The sequence below is a fragment of the Agelaius phoeniceus genome, chromosome 6 (genome assembly GCF_051311805.1).
Source record: "Agelaius phoeniceus isolate bAgePho1 chromosome 6, bAgePho1.hap1, whole genome shotgun sequence".
NCBI classification, from domain to species: Eukaryota; Metazoa; Chordata; class Aves; order Passeriformes; family Icteridae; genus Agelaius; species Agelaius phoeniceus.
Genome location: NC_135270.1, coordinates 19416162 through 19443070, shown reverse-complemented (window position 1 = coordinate 19443070; position 26909 = coordinate 19416162). Strand labels below are relative to the sequence as shown.

At 45.4% G+C, this 26909-nt stretch overlaps 1 protein-coding gene across 4 annotated transcripts in view; it reads left to right on the top strand.

Moving 5' to 3' along the window:
• The window catches only part of LOC129121247 (uncharacterized), a 77573-nt gene that overhangs the window by 25777 nt on the left and 24887 nt on the right, over positions 1-26909 (top strand). For all 4 annotated transcript variants that reach the window (XM_054634378.2, XM_054634381.2, XM_054634377.2 and 1 more), the window contains 2 exons: positions 19494-19777; positions 26463-26536. In XM_054634378.2, coding sequence (XP_054490353.2) covers positions 26471-26536 — 66 coding nt within the window. In that variant the 5' untranslated portion in view covers positions 19494-19777; positions 26463-26470. The remainder of the gene's footprint in view (positions 1-19493; positions 19778-26462; positions 26537-26909) is intronic.

Sequence of the window (26909 nt, the reverse complement as noted above, 5' to 3'; positions counted from 1 at the left end):
TTTTTGCTCCTAACATGGTTTGTATTATACCAGTGGGTCCTGCAGGTTGTTTTTCTTTCTTGCCTCAGTACATAGGTACCTTTTTTTTGTGGTGCCCACAGCTTAATATTTCATGATGATCCACTGTCTGCTTTGACTGTGCTACTCTGGAGTCTGAATTCAGGCAAATGCTTTTGGATGCTTTGAAGGGGATTAGAACTGACCTCTAATTGAAGGGAAAATGGAGTAATGTCAGACTTAGTTGCAAAAGCATTCTGTGCTTCTAGCTGGAAGAGTTGTTGAACGTACTGAAGAGAAGGAATTTAGAAACATGCCCACATGACCCCACATCTATTACTCAGCAGGCATTTTTGTTGCACATCTTGCATTTATTTTCTTGCTAAAACTTTAGGCAATTTATCAGTGTTGCCATTCTGTAACTGGACACCCCTTTGCACTGTCTGCCTCTCCAGCCAAAAATGAAGTGAGAGTGATGTTAGCTAGCAACACGATCTCAGTAATTCATCTAGATGAAGACAGAAGTTGGCTGCTCTCTCCATTTATTCACTTAGTTTAAAGTACTGAAAGCCACAAATGAACTTGCTTCAGTTTTCCAAATGCTGTGATAAGAAAATAACCAGCCCCATTTTCTAAAATTTTCCAGAGCTGATGTCCATGCATATAGAAAAATCCAGCACATCCAAAGCCAAACTCACAGGTTCCTATATGACAGCACCACTGCTTGAGATGGCTTGATGGAAATAATGATGTATCCAGCAAATTGATCATCATGTTCTACAATAGATAGTACACTTAACAGCAGCTTAACTTCCTGTTTTATCTGTAGGTTTTTCTGATCTGATCCCTTCTGCAAAGATTTGTATTTGAATGTTTATGGATTTCTGTGTTGTGCATATTGCTTGGTATGGACTTTGGGGGCAATGGGACAGCTTTGCCAGCTCTTGCTCCAGGTGAGGTGAGGAAGGGAGCAGCCCAGAAGTTAAACCTACAGATTTCTACTTCTTTGCTAAGCCTTGTGTTTTTTCTGTGCTGGCCCATGTTGGAGGATTGGAGATCCATCAACAACAATAGAGTAAAAACTGTGTGGTAACTCGTTCTGGTGAAACTTTCCTGTGTGTCTTGGTTTCTCTTTCCAATGAAATTTCCTTGAAACTCTCCCCATCTTCTGGTGCCTGTTCCTGTGTCAGATTGAGAACAGCCTTTGTCCATGGCCATGGCTCCCAAGCACTAAAATGCCTAATTGATAAGTCTGAGCAGAGGAAATAGCTGCCTGCCTGATCAGGTGCTGATGGCTTCGCAGGAAATTTCCTCTCCTGCTTTTTCAGTGGTCCCACAGTCTGTGAGACTTATATTCACTGTGCATGTAGGATTTGTTCTTCACCTGTGACGAGGATGTGATTGTTGTTTCTTTAGGAATAACAGCAGCAGAGCCAGGTAGCTGTCATCTGCTCTCCAAAAAGTGTTTTGTTGCTGTTTTCTCTTATGCTACAACAAAGCACTGCAGACTTCTCTGTCTTTTGCTTGAAATGCAAGTAGCTTTATTTTGTCTTTTGTGTTCCTGAGGAACCTTGTGGCAACACTACACCAAAATTCTGCTGTTCAAGTTGAGTTGTGCCATGGCCATGTCCTTCCCCTGAAGGGAGGAGCAGAGCCTGGGCCACAGGTGACAGGTGTTACACATTACACAAGGTGACTTGCCACAGTCTTATCTGGCATCAGTGGTTCTGGGAACTAAACTTTTGTGGGGCTTGGTGTGCCCATGTGTCCTTTCCACTGTGAGATGAAACTTGGCACAGTCTGGCTTCACAAAGCAGAGTAAAATACAGTTGGAGAACTTACTGCTGACCCTCTGCCTTTCAGCTGGAGCAGAGCCTGCAGAAGAGAGAGCCAGCCTTTGTCAATCTGAATTCAAGGGGTTGCTGTCCCCCAGGGTGCAGGGGATGGAGAAGCCTTGCAGCAGGTTGGGAGCAGGGAGCGTCTGTGGCTGCGTGAGCGTTCTGTGCTCACGTGGCAGAGTGTCTGTCAAGGCATGGGTTTACAAACAGAGGAGCTCATTAGTTACAGCAGCCGCATGGTGTGGCAGAAGGCCCGGACTTGGGTATGCTTTTGAGCAGCTACTTGAAGGAGGAGGCAATTGCTGAAACATTCATAAACTTGACTGTCAGCAGATTTCCCAGTTGTCTCATCCTCAGTGGAGACAAGGGAGTGCAGCCAGGAGCTGCTGTACTCATCCCAGGAGAGATGGCAGGGAGCAGCAGGCTCCAGAGGTAATTCTCTTCATTAATTCCCATAAAAAATTTCCGCCTTCAAAAGCCTAAATGAGCAGAGGCCTGCCAGAGCAATACCCTGAGTGGTAGCTTTTCCTATTTTTTTTCTCTCATCTTGTGCAGTTCATATGGAAGAGAATGCTCTTGGAGTCTCAAGAAAAATAGCAGCAAAACAATGCTAAACATTGGCTATAAAAAATCTACTTATTTAGTGCATATGTTGAAATGTGACAATGGGGGCATCTCATGCAAGTCCCTTGTTATTTTAGCTTTTACTCTTTGACTCATATGTAAGTTGTAATACTTTTTTTAATATTATTCCCTTATATTTGGAAATAAGGGTACAGTGGTTTAGGTTCCAAACACCTTCATTCTCTGCATGTCTCTCAAGGCAGCCAGGTGTGCTGTACCTGGTTTTATGGCTGTCTCACACAAGCTAGGCTGACCTAGCTGGTTGAGAGCATTTTCCCACACTGTCGTCTTGTTTTCCCTTTTAAGTTTTCTCCTGTTTTCCTCCTGAAAAGTAACAGTGGGTGGGTGGTGTGAGGAGCAGAGTCAGGAATTCAAGGATAACTGCTGCACTTGTCCTCAGTTCACCCTCTCACGTCTCTCACCACGACAGCCTGTGTAAGCAAAGATGACAGTGTGTTAGCCAGAAGAAATATATTTTGCTGTTTGAGGAATTGGCTAATCATTACATGCCTCAGTTTCCCCATTTAAGAACATGTTCTTTAAAGCTGCCTGTTTTCTCCCAAGTTTGTATCTCTTTCAAACAGACATGAATTTTGTTATAAGTCCTCTGCAGCAATACTGACTTTGTTGTGAATTCTATGCTGCTTCCTCCAGAGAGGCTCAAAGTGCTTCTGTGCATCAGTTAGGGAATGGCCTCCATAACAGGACAGAACTTGAAAGGGGTTCTTTTTGTTTTTTGGTTTTGGGTTTGGTTTTTTTTTTAAGGTACTTTTGCAGATGTTGTGGTTAAAGGCTTCTATATTTAAAACCCTAAATCTTGGAATGTGGCTCCATAGCAGTATGTAGTGGGATTTGGAAAAAGTCTGCTAAAATTGTATATAAGGAATAGAGAAACAGTTAGGTCATGTTAAAGTTGTTAGACTTTCTGGTGCTAGTGCATGTCTTTTGGGTTGTTTTTAATGAATGTTTTTTTTAAAAATACAAATAATGGACCTTCCATTTCAGACAAATGTCCCTTTTTTAGGTTGGTAATATTTTTCCTAGTAAATAGCTTTTTAGTGGGAGCTGCCTTGCTCTTTCCATCTGATCTCTGTGCCCACATCTCTGAATGTTTCCATAGCAGAAAGGAAGGGGATTCTGGTGCCAGCAGGCAAATTTCAAAAGCTGCAGTGCAGGGAAGTTCACAGTTCTGAGGCATTTGGAATGAGCAAGAAATAAAACAACACCAAAACCCCTTAAACTTTTACTGCCAATCGAAAATAACAGAAAAACTTGCTTCTTAGTTCCTGTAGTCCTTGTCATACTGAAGTACTGAAATGGAATAATCCTGTCATCCCCTAAAACGAACCTGAGATGTTTAGGAGCACCTAGTAGCTTTTAAAGGAAATACAGTGTTTTTACCTGTGGAATGCTGCAGTTGTGCTGTCACACTTGACTTAAAATGGGCCTTTTGGGTGCTGTTTAGATGCAGGACACAGGTAATGGCTCTCATTGCATGTGGGGACATTGACTGTGGTTGTCACAAACACAATGACTGGAGTTTGTCACACCACAGACCCGAGTGGTACCCAGTAGTTGTGCTCACCCCTATGCCCAGCATCCAACTCCAGCCATCCTGATGGAGCTGAGTTTGGATTAGGCAATATTTTGCCATCCAAGCCTTCTAAGAGCCTATTGAGAGGGAAGGGGAATGGCTTTTCTTTCCAAGAGCAGCTGAATGCAGTGCCCTAGTTACCATGGTTTTTAAATGGAGTACTTCAGAGGATGTACAAAAGCATCTTTAGTACTTGCAGTACAAGGAGAATGAAAGGACCTAGATTGTGTCAGCAGTGTAGCAGAGGCTTAAGTGAGTATCATTCATTTATTGTTAGAAGATGACCCAATTTGGATTGTATTTATGGAGTTGGAGGGGAGAATGGACCTGTTTCAGATTACTTTTGAGCCTTTAAATGTACTTACAGGCTTTGTGTAGGAATTGCATTGGCTCCTGCCGGGTAAACAGAGCCTTTCCCCATCAGGAAACAACATGAGGGTGTTCCCCATGTAGTGGAGCATTGATGCATCCTGGCTTGTCTTGTGCTGCCAAAATGGGTTGATTAATGCCACATCTCTCCACATGGCAATGTACTGGATGGGGAAAAAATGAGTTGTCAGACAGAACCTGCCCAGTTGATTTTTATTTATTTTTATTGCATTTTCCTGCAAGGATTTTAAAGCGTCCAGTTACTATATAATTTGCTGGCTAGTTCCAGCTAATCAGATCCTTAGCTGAAGGCTGTGGACCTGCAAAGGACTGGTGAAGGTAATAGGTTGTGAAGTCTGCATACAGTGAGATGCTTCTTCTGGTTGGGTTTCACCTCCCCCCCTTCCTGTAAAACTGTGGGTGGTCTATTTTAAATGCTACCTGTGTCATGATTCATTGGCTCCTTCTTTTTACCTGGCTGTGATGGCAATATCTGCATCTCCTCCTGGGAGTCTCCTACTGTTCTTTAAACTGTTTAGGTACTGCTGAGAGGAATGTGTCATCTGCAGATCCTGTGAAGGATGTAATTTCTTTAATTAATTTTTTTCTCCTGCATGGGTTCCTGTAGTTATTACATTAAACTCAACCCTGATGATGCAAACTGCTTTCAGAAGAGTCCAGAGCAGAGGCTGCAGTGCTTAAACCCATCTGCAAATTTGAGAGGGGGAAGTGAGAAGATGAGCATGGAAAACTCATAAGGAACTGAAGCTTGGTAAAGCTCAGTTTTTTCAGCAAACACTGTAAGTTAGTTCACATGGGCCTTGTGTGAAGAGCAGTGGAAATTTGAGTTGCATTGTCAATTCATTAGCAGCATTCACATTCATTTCAGTGGAGCCAGGGTTGCAATCTCCCTCTAAGCAATGCTTTAAGTCTGGAGAGGCACATCTGCCTCACATCCTCTGCAGCCTGCTGTTAAAGGGAGCCCTTTCCCCATGGAGAGGGGGAGAAATGCATCCATCCCTTCCTCCAGCTGTCCCAGCCAGCCACAGTCTGGTCTGCTCCGAAGGGGGGGGCTGCATTCCAGCTCTGGAGGTGTATGGCAGGATGGTCACTGGGACACCCGCAGCAGCAAGAGAGGTCTGCAAGCACTTAGAGACTGTCTGGACTTGTTCCTTTGAAGATACCCTCAGCTGCAAAGTCTGGATGCATCCAAGCACCGGTGCATCCATGTCCAGGCTGTGCTGGCACCACTTGGCTGCTGCATGAAGGGAGTTGTTGCTCCTTAAGAATCGGCATCCAATGCTTTTAGGTTTACAGAGAACCTGCTGGCTGGAAAAACTTTTTTGTTTGTGTTCCAAGGTATAAAAAATATGTTAAATGCATGTATAGTGCACAGCTGGAGGTGGGGGCTGGCAGGTGGTCTCACAGGGTGGGGTCCCTGGGGTCTGCCAGCACACCAAGGTCAGAGCAGCACCAGGTTGCCTGCAGCAACTGCAGAATTGAGCATGTAGGGGCAAACTGGCATTTCCTCCTTTTCCTGGCTTTCTCAGGAGTGCAGATGGTAGGTTTTGATAACTAAAGGCTTAGTACAGAGAGGTCTGTCTAGTGTGGGATATGTAAACCTCAGTTCAGGCTTGGATATGTTCCTTTTCTGTCAGTAGGAGGTATAGGCTGACTATTCTGTTCAGTTCCTTTTTTCCTTCCTGTTGTTTTTTTTATTTTTTTTTATTTTTCACTCCAGTTTCATAGTGCGGGTCCAAGTAAAGGGTAATGAAAATTAAGTGACTTGGCCTGCCTCTTACACAGCTACTGCCATGTGTAGTTAGCAATTTAATGAGAAATGAGGCAAGACAGAGCTCATTTTGCTCTCATATAGCCAAACTGGCTGTGTAGGACTTAGGAGCAAGATGGGATAGTAATCGAGTGTGATGTTGTGGTATTTAGGGCAAGATCACAGGAAAAGCATTGTATTCCTTTGAACAGGATGGAGCCTTTCACGTGACCATTTTTTTTTTAAGTTTAATTCTGTAATCTTGATCTGTTATCTAAGAGCAGGAAGACATCCTAAATTTGGAAATGTACTTCATCTCCTTTGAGGAGCAAAAGATTCCATCTTGGTCTGTCTAGGGAGCCCTGCTGTCCCCCTGGTGTGGGGCATCTTGTTTGGCAAATGCTGGGGTTTGCTGTGCCCAGGGCATGCACTGAGAGACCTTTAAACCTGCATTAGAGCTGGAGGATTTTTCTCTAGTGCTGTTGGCTCACCTCCAAGGTATGTTGTGGGCTGTGCAGTGCTTGCCCACACAAATGTCCCTCAGACTTCACCTTCACTGTGTCTCTCATACCTGAGAAGTCACTCCAGAGCAGCTCTTCACTGGTGCTTCCCACTTGGTGAAATCTGCCTGTGTGGGTTGTCTGTCATTGATCTGGCCCCACTGGTAGGCTCACTCCAGTGAGCTCACTGGAGTTTCAGAAGAAATAAAATAATAGCTTTAATGTCAGTAGCGTTGTGTCAGGAGGTTTGGTTACTGCTTTTTTATCCTGCTAGCTTTTCTCCTAGACTTCTTAGGCATGTGCAGATTATAATTTAATTTCCTCTTGAATTTAATAACTTTGAAAGGCCTAAAATCAATAGCTGTTCAGAGTTGTGATTGGGGATGCAAAAATTTTCATGCCTTTCTCTTCTACAGCAAATAATGCTTCAGGTGCAAGGGGAAGCAGAGGGCTGTCCTGTAAAGCAATCTGCTGCATGTCTGCAGCCAGAGTCCTGTTTCAAGCCCTATGGGGTAATGTTGGGATACTCTTTTAATCTCATGTGTGACCCTCAGCTTTTAAAGAGCACAGCTGAGCCTGCTTTTTTATCTTGGCAAGTTTAAGTCCCATGTGCTGTGGTCCTCAAACTTGGGGTCCAGAAAGTGGCTTTTCTGCCACTGCACTTCTCCCTGATGCTTTAACCTGGTTTCAGTGTAACATCCCTATCTGCTTTCTCCTAGTAACCTCTTGTCCCATTTCACCTCGTTTGTATGGAGTAAAAACTCTACAGTTTATTTTCTACTTTCTGGGGAGATGTAGTTTTAAGTTAATTGAGGGAAGACAGATGGGACCTGCCAGCTTTTCATATACCAGCAGCCCATCAAGGGTAAAAACTAAATGTCTGATGGCTTGCCAGGATGAGCTTGTTAGTGTATTGTCCCAAGGTGGTTAGGACTCGGGGGACAACTCCCTACAAAGTTGGGCTGCAGTAGCTAAAGTGTCCACAGAACAGATGGCACACATGCCCCACTCTTCGGAGATTGCTGGCTGGTGCAGCCACCCAAGGACCCGCTGCCTGGACGGGCGAGCCTGTGGATTGGCCGTGGTGTGACGTCCTTGAGCATCCCTACCGCGGCTGGCTGTGGAAGTTCCAGGGTTGGCTTGCTCATCACCTGCCTGGGTTCCACCGCTGCATCCTTGAAGCCCCGGGGGGAACTGTGAGCTCTTTTCTTGAAAGACAAAAGGCAAAGTGCTACAAACCACAACAGCTTCCACGCTAAAAATACCATAAAAGGTTGTGTCCTTAGGAGCTGGGCATGGGAGCAGTTCCCACCCACATTACTGCAGCATGAGTCACCGGGTGATTGCAACTGCTCTCCGTGTGGATGCCCGGCTGAAGAGGCACGGCAGAACAGGGGGAGGAAGGGGAACTGCTCCGTAGCGCTCTGGAAGTGATGAAGAATTACGAAGAAGAGGATGACGTGCGGGCATACGTGAAAACTTTGCTTTCCTTTTGTTAGATTTTTTTTTTATTTCGTGCGGTTTTCGGTTTTTTTGTTTTTTGGAACTTCCAGCAAATGGTATTAGCTGATGATTTGAGCTTAAGGCATTTGCAGCCAAGAATCTTCTGAGTATGCAGATACCCCCAGTTTGCTCTTAGGAAGCACAGTAATTGCCACGTGATTAATATGAAGCTGGAAAACCCATCTGACATGGAAGTACGTTTTATTTATTCTCTTTAAGCAAAGTTTTTTTTCTCTCACTATCCTCTCTCCTCATCTTCATCCTTTAACCCCCTACCCTGATGCCAAAACAGGCTGTGTGTCCTTGTGACAGATGGTGTAAAAGCACATCTCCCTTACATTGTGCCCTGCTCTTCCCTGTGCTCTTTATCCAACAAGCAGGTATGAGGGAGTAAACTTGTTTAGGTTGTCTGGGTTTCTTTCCTGAGACACCACCCACCTGTCCAGGCCCCAGCAAGGCTATGGGTATTGTTTTCCCTTTTCCTTCCCTTCTGCTTGACGTCTTGGCCATCGGGGTTTACCAGAATAAGTTTGTCAGTGAGAAATTCTATAAAAAGCTTCCTTTATTTAGACACCAGCCCACTAATGACATCATGAGGGCATGGTCTTCCAAGTTCCTCCAGGCTGAGCGGACAGAGGGAGGTGGTGGCTGTGAATCTGAGCCCTGCCCCTTTCCCAGTACACTCCTGTAGTTGTGTTCAGTGGCTGTCCTTCAAAATAACCCCAGTCTTCCTCCTCCTTTGGGGACAGGGCAGGGAGGCCCCCCCAGCACACTGATGCATCTTTAGCAAATGTTTTAGCAGTAGAATATAGCTGTGGTGGTCTGTCTGTCTTCCTACTCATCACTTGCAGGTTAGTCCTTTGCAGTGCTCTTTGGTGGGTATTCACCTTGACTTCTCAGGGAAGCAGGAGGCTTGCACGCTCAATCTCTTTGATGCTACCAAATTTTGCATCAGGCCAGTTTCAAATAACTTTACCAGGGAAGCAGGTGAAGTTAAAAAAGCCTGCATGGACAGGCAGAAAGCAGTGGGAGTGGGCACATATGAGATCTACTGCTTGTTTTATGGTGGAGGAAAAGAGCCATTGGGTGGGGGGCAGCAGAGCAGAAGTTGGCCACCAAAGTAATGCGCTGTCAAAATTATTTTGTGAGTGATTTCTTTAAAAAGTATTGGTTTGAGTATTTCTGAGTGGGGGAAAGGTGTATATTTGTTAAGGGTTAAAAAGAAGTGAGTATGATCTGAATGAGATTTGTGAACCTTCTGGAGAAGTTATTCCTCAGTTTAATTTACATCATTGGAGAAGAAAGTATGTTGTGGTGTGCTAAGCTTCCCCTTGTATGTGCTTAGTTTGTTAAAATGTTATCACAGATGCTTTCTTAGTGGCCTGCAGTAACTCCTGGGTGATTTTTTTATGTGATCAATAAACCAGAGTTTATTTAATCAATGGGAAGTCTGTGCTGGGAGAGTTTAACTGACTTCCTTGATTCTGCTCATCCTACTGTTGAAGTAAGCCCTAAGATTGACATACATCATGGCTATTGCTCTTACATCTGGGAGACTTTGAGCAGTAGACTTACTAATTCAGTGTATCCATAATGCAGATTTTTCCAGTCCTGTCTAGAATCTGGGTTAGATGAGTGGCAGTTTCCAGCTCTGTGCTGATACCTGCTCTGCACTGCCGCTACACTTGTTCTTCCCATATTGACCTTCTTGATACTCTGAAGTAATAAAATCTCAAAATAAATCCATATTGTACAAGTACTCTGCAACATTGTATGAGTGGCCAAAATACTTTTTTCTCTTTAGAAAGTTATTTTCCAAAGTTTGGTGGTGTTAAAAGAAAATGCAAATTTGCAGGTGCCAGTTTCTGAGAGTGTTTCAATCAGGTCGCACAGAAAAATGGGATCTTTGAGGATACTTTCCTGGGGTGTCTTGTTGTGGTCTCTGGCAAAAAAAAAAAGAAAAAATCCAGTGTCCAAAATACAACCTTAATTAAAAAACAAATATGTTTTTACCACTGGGAAGTGACATCTGATAATGTTTTCTCTAAAGATGGTGTGTGGAGATTGGGTATTTTTAGCTGCAGCTATTCTCAAGTTGTTGTTTTGTGACCTTCTTCTAATAATACATTTCTTTAACACTTTCCTTAGAGTTTTTTAGAAGCTTTTTCAGACAAAGATGGGGGGAGAAGAAAAGGGAGGAGCAGCCCATTGGCAGAAGAACTATGGGAATCTGTGTTCTGATGGATATTGGTGCCTAAGAGGGGTGCAATGTTAGAGTTGGGTGTACCTTGTGAAGGACCTTTCCCGGGTCAGAGAGATGGCTTGGGATTCAGCTTTCCCTCTGGCTGTAGCAGCTGTCTAATTCACACTGCCTGCTTCTTAAAAGCAGTTGAAAACAGAATCAAGGTTTAAATAGCTGAAAGAGGAAATCTTGAACAGGAATGATGCGCAGATAGAGATGCTGTAGTGCAGGAATCCCGTGGAAGGGCAGGTGTAAGAGATGGCAGTTTAAATTTCAAGTCTTTATGGTTTGGGGTTTTGGGGTGTGCCTGACTGTCTGGAGTCTCTTGGGATTTACCTGCAAATGTTGCTTCTGAGATAAGAGAGCCAGTAAATTCCCATGTGAAACCTGAAGTTCTTCATCATCCAGCAGCTGCTGGGCTTCTCCTCACCTCTTGCTGGCAGACTGAAAAGGAAGCACAGATCTTGAGGGACCAGTGAGCTGATCCTGGTTTTTTGTGAACATCAAAGGTGCTGTGAAAAAATTTTCTCAAAGAGAGGTGATATGAAAGATAGGAGAGAAGAAGCATTTTCAGGTTGGGTTGCTGACGTTGTCTGTATCTCAGTAGCTACCCATGGAAATGGTCTGGCTCTCCAAAGGGAATAGCAGTTATGTGTTTCCCCACACTTGGCTCCGGTGTTATTGTGGGAAGAAGGCAATGAAGCTGACGGTATATAATAAATACATGTGAAAGCAAGCTGAAGGAAGGGCAGGCAAGAGTGGTCTGGCTATGCTGTATCTGTGGTGTGCCGCTCCATCTCAGAGTGTATCAGGAAAGTTCTCCAGGAAGAACCTGATGGTGGGGCTGGAGGGGTGTCTGGCTGAAGGGATGAGGAAGGTGTTGAAGTGGTTGTTTACTTGTTTATATAATTTTTTTTTTCAGAACCCAGATCAGTGATCAGTGGATTCTTCTAATTGCTAATAAATTAAATGAGCTGAGGCCGTTTTGCTTTCTAGCAAGTCCTTTTATGCTGTGGTTCCTTTTTAATGACCAGAGGCACAGTCAGAAATGCCAACCAAGTCTACTGGAGGTGTTAGGACCACATGTCCAGCCTTGGGTCTGGAAAAAGTAAAAGGTTGCTGCTCCCCAAAATACCGAGCCCACATCCTGGGCCACTGGCTGGGGACCGTGGGCTGTGTGGTGTGGGGTGCTTGCAAGTCCCACACTCTCTGGGGCTGGGCAGGGCTTGCCACAGTAAAGGGGATCTTGCTTGAAAGATGTTATGGATCATTCAGCATCAGAAACGTGCCAAAGTGGTCCTTTCTGCACCACTCTCCCTGCCCCCATGTTCTTGGACCAAGAAATTACTTACTTATTTTGAAGCTCATATTTTTGAAATCTCTCTTCAGCATAGTCTTATGACAAAATGAAGGCCAGAGTTAAGGCCTCCTGGGAGCTTTCATCAGGAGATGGTGCAGGGCTGGTGCTGAGCTCCTGTAGGTGCTGGTTGTGCATTTTCCCTTACATCAAATTTGGGACACAAAGTGGTTGTCTGGGTAATCCTTTCATTGCAGGGAACCCTGCCTGTGGATGAAAGCTGTTTGGGCTTGGCATTGGCAGTCACGGGCAGGTTTCAGTCATGAGTCTGCAATGTGTCAGTTTGGGTGGCCAGACTTGAGCATTTCATATCCTGAATAATACTTGGACTTTTGGTGCCCTTCTTAGGTTTAGGACCTGACATTTGATACTCTGGTTGCCTAAAAAAAGATTAAATTAAATATAATGAGTGACTGAGTAGTGCTTATTTGGGAACTGTAATCTTGGTGCTCTGTTTTCGTGTCACACCTGGGTTTAATTCATCATAACTGATTAGCAGAAGTGCCACAGGCTTAGTGCCTGGTGTGAGACTGTTTCCTTTGGTTACTGAATAAAGGAGCAGCACCAGCAAGAGTGGAAGCTTCATCTGTGTCGTTTGGGGATGACACAGGGTGATAAGGGATCTGGCAGGAAGGAAGTGCAGTGTGTGGTGAGAAGAGCAGGTTCTCAAAGGAGCATATTTAGAGTACAGCAGATACTCGGGATGGGCACAGTGTCTTCTGGGGATGGTTTGTAGCTGGAGAACAGGGGCAGCCACTTGAAGTGGTGCAAAAGGGGCCCCATCTCCTTCAGGCCATGCTGCTGGAACCTCATCTTCTCCACAGGACCTGTAAGGGGATGGAGGAGGTGCTGGATGGAGCTGGGAAGGGCAGCATTGGCTGTCCCCAGTCTGGGCTGGATTTACTGGGTGGGCTCCGAAAGGCCTCTGTCTCAAATCACCCCCTGCTGCTTTTTGTTGGGAGTGAGCTTGTTACTCTACTAAAACCCTTCTGAAACAAGGGGAGGCAGAAATAATCTGGGAAAGCAAATATTTTCTGATAACAGTGAGCAACAAGCTTTTGTTTGCTGTCAATGGAAGGAAGTGGGAGAAACATGTAGTAGCTATAACACAGCACAGGCTTTACTGCTGGAAAAGAGATTTAGTGCACAGATTTCTCTAGCAGGGGAGATATCCTTGAGGAAGGGCTGCTTAAAGTGAGTGGGAAAGGCATGACTTTTGTTTTGCTGCAGCAGTGCATCTGTGTGAAGCAGATGCTAAAGGAAGGTCTGTGGCCAAGATGAAAATCTAGGTCCAAGCTTTCATGTGAAGTGGGAAACAGGGAGATGGAGTCCTTAATTTGTATTCAGCCAGGTCAAGATTGAAGCAACTGCACTTTAAATTAAAGGGAGGCCCCTGTACTCAACTGACAGTGATGATAAAGTGTGAACCAGCTCTGATCTCTGTTCTCTGGAAGGATCCTTCCTGCTGAAGAACTTGATACTTTGTTTAATAAAAAGGCAGAAGCTCCCATGCAATATTAGATTTGAAGTCTTATCTGAAGGCCTGCAGGCATGTTCTAACTCAAGTAGGCATTTTATACTTTGTGTTGGACCCATTTTTTATATTAGGGAAAAAAAGTTTCTTTCTTATCAAAGGGCACTTCAGTGCCCTTAGATGCGTATTTATTTGTAATTTCCCTTTTCCAAGCTTTCTTGCACAGTGCAGAGTCCAGCTGCCCTTTAGTAGGATACATTGTGGTCTCCCAGGTTTTGATCTTGGAACAGGAAGATTCATTTCCCAAGCTGCTGAGGAAATCATCATCCTGCTTGCAAATGCCTTTTGTAGCAGGCAACTGAGTTTTCGTGTGTATAAGTGAACTGTTTAAAGTGAAATGTCCAGTTATTGCTTTGTGGGGGTAAATGTTAAAGCATTTTTAAGGTAAATGTACCTTTCAAGTTCAAAGTACCTTTTTCTTTTTTTTTTCTTCAGCTGAGCATGTTTTCAGCTAAGTAGAGCTGCAGGTGATACTTGAATTGCAGGTGATACTTGAGTTGTGTTTGTTTCCTGGAGAGAACAGCATCTGCTGCTGTTTTTCTGGACAGCCTTGCATGGGCCTCCATCATACCAAATGCTTGTCTTTATATAATGGCCACAAGCTCTCATGTACTTAAACTTCTCCTTCTGCTTTTTTAAACTTTCCCCTCTGCTTTTTATCTCATTCAAGAAAAGGTTTTGTGAGTTTTTTAGTTCTTCCATTCAGACTGTTACTCCCTTCATGCAAGCTCTGGCTTTCACTGGAAAAACTTTTCTCAAGTATTTCTGTCGACAGACTTGAGCCTGCTCTGGTCCCCTCTGACTTGCTTTTATCTCCATTATTCACAGCAGAAGTGCTGGGGACATGCAAAAAAGTAAATGTTGGTAATAGATCCACTGTGGTTCTGAGCTCGGGCTTTTCTGAAGTTCTTTATGTTGCTTTCTCAAGCATGTTTGATCAAAGGTGCTGAATGCCTCTGAAAACCTAGAAATGGAAAGGTGGCATCTGGTTTGATGTCTGTCCGTGTCACCTGGCTCCCTCAGTTGTACATCCCCTTGGATCCTGGGCTCCACAGTGGCAGGCATCCAGCACCAACCCACCTGGTGTTCTTCCACCCTGGGCATCATTTCATTGTACTTATAACTTAAATACAGAAACTGCTAGTGAAATAATATGGCTTGCTCCAAAATATTGGTACCATTTAATTTTTCCTGTCTGGAAAGCAGTGTCTGTCTGTGGCAGGTTTAGTTTTATATCAACCACAGTAAAATGCTAACAGCCAAATACACACCAATTGTGAGATGTGTTTTGAAGCCATGACCAAATGGGACAGATATTGATTTCAACACTGTTCAAAATCACAAGAATCCTTGAGTTATTTTCATATTAACTCCTAATCTGAAAAGGTGCTTTTAACAGGGTATCCTACATGGCCCTTGCTGTTTCATAAGCTAAAGTATTATCTCTGCATTACCTCTTTACCTATGGTTGGATTTTATGAACATGTTTTCCAATAAGAGAAGAGGGGAGGAATTCTTGTCTGGACAATTCCCTCAAAGGGAAGACAGCAACTATGAGGAGGGAAAGCTGATAATAACAGATCTGGATCCGGCTTATGTACTTAGCAATTTCTTTGCTTCATTCTTCATTGGTAGTCAGGCTTTCCATGTCTCTCAGGTGCGAGCTGGGGGAGTGAAGTCCCTCCCAGTTAAGCAAAGAGCCACATTCAAGACCATCTGGTGAAACTGAATAAGCACAAGTCTATGGGGCCTATGGAATGCATTCCAGGATTCTGAGGGAACTGGGTGATGTGGTTGGCAAGTCATTTTCCATCATGTTTGAAAATTCGCAGTGGTCAGATGAAGTCCCTGATGACTGGAACAAAGGGAAGCATCACATCTGTTTTTAAGAAGGGTAGAAAGGGGGACCCTGGTTACAGATCAGTGAGCCTCACCTCTGTGCCTAGGAAGATCATGGAGCAGATCCTCATGGAGGCAGTGCTCAAGCACGTGCAAAAATGAGGAGGTGATCTCACAGCCAGCACAGCTTCACTATGGGCACATTGTGTCTGACCAACCTGGTGGCATTCTCTGGTGGAGTTGACTGCAACACTCTACCAGGGAAGAAGACCAACTGGTGTCATCTACCTAGAGATCTGTAAGGCCTTTGACTTGATCTCAGATGACACCCTCATCTCTAAAGTGAAGTGATGGGGAATTGAAGGGTGGACTGCTGGGTAGAAAAGAAATTGGCTAGCTGGAGGTAGTCAGAGAGTTGTGGTCAGTGGCTCTATGTCCAGGTGGAGGCCAGTGACAAGTGATATCCCTCAGGATTCTGTCTTGGAGCTGGCTCTTCATGAGCTAGCAGTGTATGCTCATAGACCAGAAAGCCAAAGCACCCTGGGCTGCACCCAAAGCAGGATGAGGGAGGGGGTTCTCCTGCTCTACTCTGCCCTCATGAGACCCTACCTGGAGTGCTATGTCCAGCTCTGGAGTTGTCAGCATGAAAAAGTCATGGACCTGTTAGAGTAGGTACAGAGAAGGGCACAGAGATGATCAGAGGGCTGGAGTACCTTTTCTATGAGAACAGGTAGAGAGCCCAGAAAAGAGAAGGTTTCAGGGATACCTTAGGGGACCTTCTAATACTGAAAGAGGGCTTAGAAATAAAGAGGGAGAGTGACTTTTTACACAGGCACATATGGATAGGACAAGGGGAATTATTTCCAGCTAAAAGAAGAGAGATTAAATGTTAGGAAGAAATTCCTTACTCAGGGGATGGTGAGGCACTGGGACAGGTTGCCCAGAAAGTTTGTGGATGCCCTATCCCTGAAGTGTTCAAGGCCAGGCCAGATGGGGCCCTAAGCAACCTGGTCTAGTGAATGGCACCCTGTCCTTGGCATGAGGATTGGGAATTAAACAATCTCCAGGGTCCCTTCCATCCCACACCATTTTATGATTCTATGATTTTTAATAAAATGTAGTGTTTGCACACACATGCACAAAAAAAAAAATCCTGTATTTCTTAAGTTGGGGTGATTTTAGGAGTTAACAACAAGCAGAAACAGAAAAGTTATGTTGTGATTAAAAAGATTCCTTTCATGGAACTTAAAAAATAATGTATTCGAATGCTGTCCTGCATATAGTTCCAGGGCTGTTAAAAAAAGCTTTGGGAGACGTTTTATCAGAACTTTCCGGTGTTGGATCAAATACTTGTTGTTTCCCTCAAGTTTTCTGTTACTGGATTTGCTTGCATGGGGCTTTGATTGAAGAGAACAAGTTAACAAAAGCTCGTGCATTAGCATCTGGAGATGCTGTTTGAAGGTAATGTAAGTCCAGGATACTGCCAGTAAAATGGTCAGGGAGTGTCCTCTGCAGAGGCTGCCAAAGACAAATAATTTCCCGCAAGGGTTCTGTATTTGGAGGCAGTGTGAGCTGATTAAACTCATTTAAGTGATTGAAGGAATGAGGGTGGCTCCTAGGGGCTGGGCATTAGTTGGGGTCAGGCTAATGGCTGAAGATCCCTCTCTTCCTGAAAAAGAGGTGAAGCCAGAGGCTCTGGAAAGCAGTATAAGACACACAGAGTCAGCATAGATCTCACTTCAACTCATGTATCTGCAGCATACAAGTAATTTGCCTCAATAATTATTTTGGACAATTTTTTCACAGACAAGCTGCATCTTTTTAGTGGAGTTTTAACTTCCTACTCTTTTATTTCATTGGTTGCTGTACCAGCAACTTTATATAACGGTACATTTGTTATTTCCTTGTATGTGTTTAAAAAAAGATGCTGCATGTCTGTGCCAAAGAGAGCACAGGGTGCTGGCAGCATGGTACATTATGTTTGCATCCTTGTTCCTTTGGTTTTGGCTAGGGAACATCACTAACTCCACAGTGCCCAGGGTGACATCCTGGATATCAGCCAGGACACGTGTCCTCACCCTGCTGCTTCAGGCACATGTTGGGGGTAGGTGGCCTCGAGCTGACTGTGCCCTGCCATGCCAGAACCAGGGAGAGTTTTAAATAGCAAAAGGAGCCTTTAGCTTACCCAAAATTGCCAAGTATAGCTGAAGGCAAGAATGACAAGGGAAGAGTAGCGTGTCCTGTAGTGTTGCTACATGTACCATAAAGAATAAAATACAGTGTTTTAAGAGGAATGCATGTCCAAGTGGAGAATGACCATCATTGTAGCTTTCTTTAGTTTATGGTTAAAGAAATGCAAACTGCTTTTCCAGTCTTAAGCAAACAGAAGAAGCCCGTTACTAAGCTCTGTGTTGATATAGTTCCCTTCCAGGTCAGTGCATCACCCGAAAAAGAGATTTTTTTTTTTCCCCTCTGGCTTTTTCTTTTTTTCCCTTTTTATAGACACTGGAATAAAAAAAGGAGGGAATGCAGAGAGAAAATTAATCTTCAATTCTTCAATTCCCAAAAGAAGCATGTGGACCTTTGCATTCTTCAGTCTGCTTATTTTTTTCAAATGAAAAATCATTTAAATAATGATGCTTTTAAAAATAACTCACGCATCTTTGATTTTTGTGCAGTCCTTTGTCTGGATTTTATTTTTTTGGCTATTGTTGTCTCTAGAAGATGAGCTTACATGAAAAAGAGTTTAAAAAATGTTTGGGTGCTCTTTTATTCCCTGTGAGGTCTAAAAATAGAAGCTGACAAAGAATTGCTTATAGACTCACTGCTCTGTTCAGAGGGTTTAGTCCAAAGCTGCATCTTCTGACTTTGCAACAGTTGAGCTGTGCAGAAGCACCAAGGCTGGGCCTACTGAGCATAAGCAGGGAGGAGGCCAAAGCTCTTTATCAGCCCTCCAGTTTATCTCCTCCCAGCTCCATCCTTGGGGAGAAGAGCGCCAAGGCACCAAAAACGTGTGTGAGAATGAGAGCAGGGTGTAAGTACTGGGAGCAAAGGAAGAGGGATGGTGGGGAGAGGGTTAAAAGAGGTTTTATTTATTGGTAGTGCTGCTCATGTTGAGGGGATGGGTAGCATATAGTTGCAGGTTTACATGGCTTTTTAGTTATTTCTATAACTAGAAGACTTGGCTAATTTATTTGGGTTTTTTGATATTTCTGTAGTCTAGCAGCAAAGTCTTGTCACCACAGCTTGCAATTGTACTGTAAAAGCTTGGTGCAAACTGGGAGAATAGAGGCAAATGTGTGTAATCTGCCTTGAATGTGTAAAAGACACATTATAACCTACTAGGTGATAACATATATAAAGTATAATCTGTGTAATGGGTTGCTTGATTATAATGGTGGCCTGAAAGGATGTGAGGCCTTCTGCACTTTAAGGCCTCCAAGTCATTGTGTCTGAGTTCTGGAAAGGTGACAACAGGGAAATTCAGCACAGGACAGCTCAGGATTGTGTGGAAAAGTCCATTTGCTGGTGTTTGTGAGGGGGATTGGAAGAGAGGTGGTGTTATTAAAGTGGCGGCTCATGGCAGAAGTGAGCTGTTCTTCCTCTGCCCAGTGCTTGCTGATTTCAAGCAGAGTGTCATATGTTGGGATGCTGTCTTGATTTCACACTTGTGGAATTAGCATATTGCTTCTCTGAGTTGCTGAAGGTGAGAACTAAAAAGTTGGTTTTTGTAAGTGATAGCTCTGTGTTGGGCTCTGCTGTCCTTTGGACTGTGTAGCTGTTTGGATGTATCAAGGAGAACTGCCAATGCTGGAAGGTGGCTCAGGTGGCACAGCTGGTGCCAGCTCTTCTACCATGCAAGTCAGTGATGCGTCTTGGTCTTAACCTGACCCAAGTCCTGAAGGAATGGCCTGAACTCTCCATTGCAGCCCTTCTTGGGGGCAACATAATCTTAGATTAGCTGAAGTAGAATGTAATACTGTGCCTTTGGCTTGGGTAGGGGGCATCTTCTGCCTGCTGAGCTACCAGTGCCACGTGCCTGCTGGTAAAAAGGTGTGTTGGGCTCTCAGACCTTCACAGGAAACCCTGCGACCTAAGCAGGGTGGAAAATGGCAAGAAAAACCACAGCAGGGTTTTTTTGCAATTTACACAAGTGCAGTTTACTTTCTGCCATTGTATGCCCTGTAGTTACAGCCTATTCCTTCCCCACCAGCTCCAAAGGAACCTTCCTTTCCTCTGTGTTCAAAGACCCCTGTGTTGGTAAAGGATGGTGCCTTTGCTGTCCCAGAACTGGAAAACTGATCAACTTCTTATTTCCTTTGCAGTGAGGCTGGGGGACAAGAGAGTGTGGATTGCCTCCTGCCTTGCCTCTTCTCCCAGCCATCTGCGGTGAGCTCTCACGTGGCAGAGGACGAAGGTGGAGGAGATCAGCCACGTGAAGCTGGGGCCGTGGGGGTGAGCCGAAAGGCTTTTGACCGGTGGGCTCTGGCAACTGGGGGTCCTCACCGCCCTGCAGCAGAGACCACTGGCTCCTGCCAGGTAGATGCCTTCGGGGGAGTGGACAACTCCAACTGAACTGATGAATCTTGGCACCTGATACAAGGCTCAGGTAAGGGCACATTGCTTGGAGCTGGGTTATGTTTTCATCCTGTCTTCTCCAAGCTCATAAACTGGCTCTGGAGCAAATGAGAATCGCACTGAGAGCTGTCATATACAGTGGTTACACGTGCTAGTAAATCAGCAGGATCTCATCTACAATGATGCTGGATGCTCTGGTTTGTTGGGGTAATTGCTGGTGGCATCAAAGTGAGTTGCAGTGGAGGTTGAGGTTCTCTCTTGGTGTTCCCACTACCTCTGCTGAGGGAGGTGACTGTGGTTTTATCCAGCGCAGCATCCTGTGCAGTTTCAGATACAATGCAAGTTTACTAGGACAGGAGATCATTTGAATTTTCTGTAGCACATCTGTGATTCATCTAAAGTGATCTATGGGCAGTCATTTTCAAAGACCCCAAGACAGTTAAAACAAACCTTCCTGCAATTCAGCTGGCTTAGTGCTCCTTATGCTCTTAAAACAAACAAACAAAAAAGCTTGCTTGTGTTCTCCTGGGTCGTAGTCAAGGAAATAAATATGCAAACAGGATCTCCTGTATCTTGGTTCATCCTGCTGGATAGTAATTTCATTCCTGAAGCTGTAATTCACTTTGTGAGTGCAGGTCTTGATTTCCTTTCTGGTAGCAGGGATGTAATTGTGTGCCGGAATTGAGCTAAGGTCAGGGATGCACAGTCCAGTGAAGTGTTTTGAAGCTGGTACTGGCCGGAATGTTTGCAGTCTGGGTTTGTTAACGAGAGAGAATCTGCATAGGGGGGTCAGCAGAAGTCCTTGATGCAAGTGCACTGAATGTGTTGTCCATTTTGGAGTACAAATTTAGGGGTCTAGTAAAAAAATGCTGCAGCAGCTGCCACACTGGAGATGGGGATGCTGGCCTGTCTTGCACCATGGCCTCAGGAGCAGGTTGACTTCTGCATGGGGCTGGTTCTCACAAAGCAAAAGCTCTGCCTGCAGTCAGCAGCACGTGGCCATCACTTCCTCCTTGGCTTGTCACCTCATGGGCACACAGCCAGGCATGCCCGTGCCCACCTGTAAGAGCCCACAGCCCCTCCTGCGTGCCCTGGGGGGCTTTGAGGTTTCCTCAGGCTTTGGTGGAGCAGTCACAAAGCCATGCTTGCTTTGGCTGTGCATGGTAGGTGTGTGCAGTGGTGTAATGCTGTGGCTTTGCTTCTGAAAGGCTTTGAGCATGTGGGAAAAGAGCCTCTGATGACAGCTTCTCTTGGCTTGCAGCTGCTGACTGTCCCCCCACGTTCTACCAGGCAGCCAGGATGGGCAGGTTGCTTCAAGCCCTTTGCCTGTGTGGTTTGAAGTGTGTCAAGGTGCCTGTTTCATGCACTTAAAAAGCCCTGATGGGGCTTACTCAACTTCTCACAGCTTGCTTTAGTTGCTTTCACTGCATGGCCAGGTTTATTCCAGGGCGTGCCGGTGTGTGAGTCACTGTTACAACTAGTAGAAGCTTTACAAGTGAGTTGTAGCTTTCAAAGTGCTCTGCTGGGAGGTGGTGCAGACTGCAGGTGTACCTTGTTACAGGCTTTTGCCTTAGCAGATGTATAAGCATTTTCACTTGCATAGATGTATATGCTTTTCCTTTAAAACTGTTCCCCTAAAGCAAAAATTGCAGGCTGGTACCATAGATGGCTAAAGACATAAAATACTACGTTTAAATGTGCTTTTAAAATAGAACATGAAACAGGAACGGTGACTTGTTGTGTTTCAGCAGTGTAGTAAGTAACTTTTTTACCTTATTCCACAGCAGCAGTTTCACTCTGATAGAGGCCAGAGTGGTAGTGAAGTACAGTGTGTCATAACTTGCCTTTTTTTCTTCTCCTAGCAGCAGTCTCTATTTAAAGTTAAGTGGACATAGTCAGAATGAGAGCACATATTCACCTAAACCCATTTCTGCTTTTTCAGTGACCTTCCACCAAATAGAAACCAACTACAAACATGTAGTCTTAATCTGAAATGGCTTGAGTAGATACTGTTCTACAGTACAAAACATTTAAAATCTGGGTTCCAGAATATCCTCAAATCCAAATCCAGGCTGAGACTGAGAACATGTTGCTATGCTGTGTTTGCTGAGAAGAGATTTTGCTGATATTTTCATTTCAAAAGCCCATCTCTCAAGCACTGGCAGGGTGATTGCTGATGAATTGATAAGTGTGAGACATGGTGTTGTGGCTGGGGGTGACAGGGGACGTGTGTGTGTCCTGGGCTGTGTCACAAGCAGCACTGCTGCTGGGCCATGGGAAATGCTTAATTCTCCTGGGCAGTGAGCAGGGCTGCAGAGCTGGGCTGGTGGCTGGTGGACAGAGGCTCCCCTGTCCCAGCCAGGCTGGTCCTGGAAGGTGCTATCCCATGTGGGGCAATGGGAGCTTGGCAGCTCTGACCTAAAAAATATGGGGCTTGTGGGAAGGGTATAACAGTAAATCTGATTGATGGAGAACAATTTTAACATGAAGTCTTAGATTTTTGATGCAGATACTTTCTTCTTGCTGCCAATATTTGAGATTCCAGCTGGTGAATTAATTCAAGGAAAGTTGCTTTCATTCAAAAATTGGGTATTTTATTTCAGGTTTGTTGATAGCTAGATAATGTTGAATATGGGTTGGCAGTAATGTGCATTTTCATTAAACATTTTTAGGCTTACTGTAGTTGGTAATAATTTTTACTTCCTTAAATCCTAGACTGGAAGCTGCAAGTGTTAGTGTGAGATGACAGATTGTGGATGTTTTCAACTCATTCTTTTTAAAAGGAGCTAGTTCATAACTTTGTTTTGGGGCTGAATTTAAATGTGCATGGTTCAGGGCTTTCTGTTGCTTATATCCTAGTTAATTACCTAATACCATTGTTGCACAGTTCACATTTTCATATTATTCCTGTTCATAGCAGCTTCATCTTGCGTGTTTGTCTTGGGAAAAAAAAACCTCTTTGCTAAGAAAATACAGTACTCTCAGGAGAAAATTGGGTGGCAGGGTTGAGAAAGTAATTTGAGTGGTATATTAAAAAAAGAAAGTATGCAGTCATATGTAGGTATATGAAGAAGCATGGCAGGTACAGTACAGCCTGTTCCTATTTATAGGAGGCCTGTTTACATCAAGTTAAAAAATTGTGTTTCATCAAATCTTTCAGAAAATAAATCTCAGTAATTTCCATGTACACAAGATGTCATTTCCCTCAAGCAAAGGCTGTATAACATCATGATGTCAAAACTACTCTGGAGTTTGAGCACATGCAGAATTAAATAATAAAAATACCCTCTTCAATATCTGCTGGTACAGAGCTAAGCTATGTTGTGTTCCCTCTCCAGAGTACTTTGACAAGCGCCTCGTTGAGTGCAGCGCTGTCTCTGCTCTCCCAAGCAGCAGCACTGTGGTCACACCCCAAGGCCACTGAAGCCTCTTGCCATCTTCAGCCTTCCCACTGCCATCAAGCATTTTCTCTGCTTTCAAGTTTTTTCCTAAATTTGGTCTTTTGCAGTTTTATAGAAAGAGAAAACAAATATGCATATTCCACGGATGAGATTAAAAACTGGCTCCTTTGCAAAAGTCTGGTGTTTCTGGCTGCAGAGAGGCTTTTGCAGAGGTGAATGCCAAAATATATATGTTCTTGCTGTGTAAATCCTCCCGTGGTACCAAGCTGCTCTTCCTTTGTTATTCTCTTAGAGTGTGGTCAGAGATGTTCAGAATAGTTTTCACTTTATAAGTGTCTTGAAAAATTGCCCATTTAATCTGACATACAGTTTATTTTTCCCCTGTAGCCTGCAGAATATTAGTATTTTTAGCAGCATGTAAAAGACATCATTGGAATTTTTTGGCCCCAAAACAACAACAGCAACAAAGTCAGAATTGGGGGAGTGAAATTGCTTATAAGTTTCACAGGAAATGTGAGAAGCAGGAGATGCAGAAGTATTAGGTGACATGGTGAGACAGTAACTCAGACCTTGCTACATTAGAAAATTAAGCTGTGATTAAAATGTACTGATCAAAGTTCACATTTGAAGTAGGAGCTGCAGCTTGGAAAAATAAAAGAACAAAACACACTTTAATATTTCTGTCCTTGCTCTGTTTTGATTGTGGAGTCAGTAAGAGGGAAAAATACACCCAATCCTGGTATGAATTTGAAGAAGTTGCATTTTTCCAGTGTCTGAATGGATGAGTGTGAAGTGGTGCCATGCCTGTGCTGCTGTCTGATAGCAGGTCATGAAAGAGCCCTGATTATATAACCCCCTTCCCTGGGGGTTTTGTCTGCCTACATTTTCTCCTTGGTGTGTTAGTTCCACCTTTGGTGATTGAGGAACTAGTTATGGCTTGACAGGGAGGATGCTTCTTTGGGCTTGCACAGGACGACACTCAAGTTGTGTTTGATGTGGGAACTTACCTTGCTCATAGGTATGTGTATGGGATGAAGCAGAGCAGGGGGCACAGACCCCAGGGACCTGGACTGGGTCTTGCTTAGACCAAGACTGGTCCTTCTCAGCATAGGTGGGGGCATCTTGCTGCTGTGTTGTTTTCTTTTGGAGTTCTATACAGAAGGTAATCATCTAGAGGCAATTCACTTGTCTCATGTGTCTCGGTCCCTCTGTGAGCCTCTCAGGAGCCCTGGGCCAGTCCCAAGTCTGCAGACACCGGGGGGCAGCCCCGACACGGCCGACAGCGGGGAGACACTGTCTGTGTGTGCCCCGAGGGTGCTGAGGGCACCTGGGCTGACAGCAGGGAGACACTGTCTGTGTGTGCCCCGAGGGTGCTGAGGGCACCTGGGCTGGCAGGGAGACACTGTCTGTGTGTGCCCCGAGGGTGCTGAGGGCACCTGGGCTGACAGCAGGGAGACACTGTCTGTGTGTGCCCCGAGGGTACTGAGGGCACCTGGGCTGGCAGGGAGACACTGTCTGTGTGTGCCCCGAGGGTGCTGAGGGCACCTGGGCTGACAGCAGGGAGACACTGTCTGTGTGTGCCCCGAGGGTACTGAGGGCACCTGGGCTGGCAGGGAGACACTCTCTGTGTGTGCCCCGAGGGTACTGAGGGCACCTGGGCTGACAGCAGGGAGACACTCTCTGTGTGTGCCCCGAGGGTACTGAGGGCACCTGGGCTGGCAGGGAGACACTCTCTGTGTGTGCCCCGAGGGTACTGAGGGCACCTGGGCTGACAGCAGGGAGACACTCTCTGTGTGTGCCCCGAGGGTACTGAGGGCACCTGGGCTGGCAGGGAGACACTCTCTGTGTGTGCCCCGAGTGTACTGAGGGCACCTGGGCTGGCAGGGAGACACTCTCTGTGTGTGCCCCGAGGGTGCTGAGGGCAACTGGGCTGACAGCGGGGAGACACTGTCTGTGTGTGCCCCGAGGGTACCTGGGCTGGGGGGAGACACTCTCTGTGTGTGCCCCGAGGGTGCTGAGGGCACCTGGGCTGGCAGCAGGGAGACACTCTCTGTGTGTGCCCCGAGGGTGCTGAGGGCACCTGGGCTGGCAGGGAGACACTCTCTGTGTATGCCCCGAGGGTGCTGAGGGCACCTGGGCTGACAGCAGGGAGACACTCTCTGTGCCCCGAGGGTACTGAGGGCACCTGGGCTGGCAGGGAGACACTCTCTGTGTGTGCCCCGAGGGTACTGAGGGTACCTGGGCTGGCAGGGAGACACTCTCTGTGCCCCGAGGGTACTGAGGGCACCTGGGTTGGGCGCCTGTGCAGCACAAGAGACACCAGAGACATCAGTAGAAGATAAAGGGCCAACTCTGAGCAGGGGTTAATCCAAGGTTTTATTAGGATCCCAAAGGAGCTCCTGCACCTCAGGGGGCCTCCTGCCGAGAGCCCCGGGAGATGTGCCAAGGTCACATTTAAAGGGAGGTGGAAACCAAAAGTAGATAACATTTTACCAACCAATGAGTGACCCTAAGGGATGGGTACTAGGGGATAGACATATAGGACAGCGTATGGGGCAAGGCTTGGGGGGCTGACCCCTGGCCTCTGGTTATCACTCGAGACCTGGACCGAAACTTCTAGATGGAGGGATGGGATGCTGAGTGATTGACAGAGAGCCAGGGTGGGAGTTTGGGGATGATCTCATCCCAGGAGAGGGATAACACAGGTAAAGGGAGGGGAGTACAATCTGGGATAAACCATTTGGGAAAAATATGGGGATACAAAACAAAGCTGCTTCAAAGTATTACAAAATACAAAAACGCACTGCAACACTCATGCACACATCAGTAAGCAAAAACTTTTTTCAATTTCTTCTTTGAAGTTAAATCTGCCTCTGGATGCCCCTACAGAGCATGTCCTGGCTTCCCATCCAGAGCCAGTGGTTTGCTGTCATCCACGTGGGTGCTCTGCCAAGTAGCGCCTGGCTGGCGCCTGTGCTGTGCTGGGCCAGCGCTCCGTGGCTGCCTTGCGTGTCTCCATTAAAAAGCCATGTCTTTCACACTGCCATGTGTGTGCCTGGGAACAAAGGCAAGCCCCCCTTGCTCGGGCTGGGCTGTCCCAGAGCAGGGAGCTGGCAGTCCTGCTGTGTGCAGGCAAGCTCCACAAACTCTGAACAGCACTGTGCAACCTCAGCCTAATTTTAGCTGTGGGATATGGCTGGAAGCTAAAATTGTCAGCAAACGTTTTTTGTATTAGCACTTTCCTAAAATATTTCTCATGCTGTGTACACATTTACTTATCTCCTTTCCCCTCCCTCCTGCTTTTTTTTTTTACAGCTTCTGATATGAAGAAGGATATAGAGTCTTTAATAGCCCAGGAGAAAGCAGAAATCGTCGCCAAGTATGAGAAGGTACCACCTCATGCCCCTCCCCAGCATGCTGACTGGAGCTGAAGCTGTTTAATCAATTAGGAATGCATCAAATAAGAACTTTTGCCTCTCTGCAGGCATCGCCCCAGTAACCCTCATGCCATTAGGCTTCATGCCAGCTCTCCCTTCCTATACATCCCCTCTTACTACATTCCTGGAGTTTACTGAGGGTCCCATGTGTGCTCAGCATAGATACTGAAAGGTGCTGAGCTTCTGGTGCTCCCATAACACCAGGATGGCTTATGCCCAACAACACTGTTTTATCTGATGTACAGCTTTTCCCAGCCTCTAGCAGAGGCACACGTGGAATGCTGGATAGGCTGAACTTGGCATTTTTCTCTGCCTTGAATTTGGC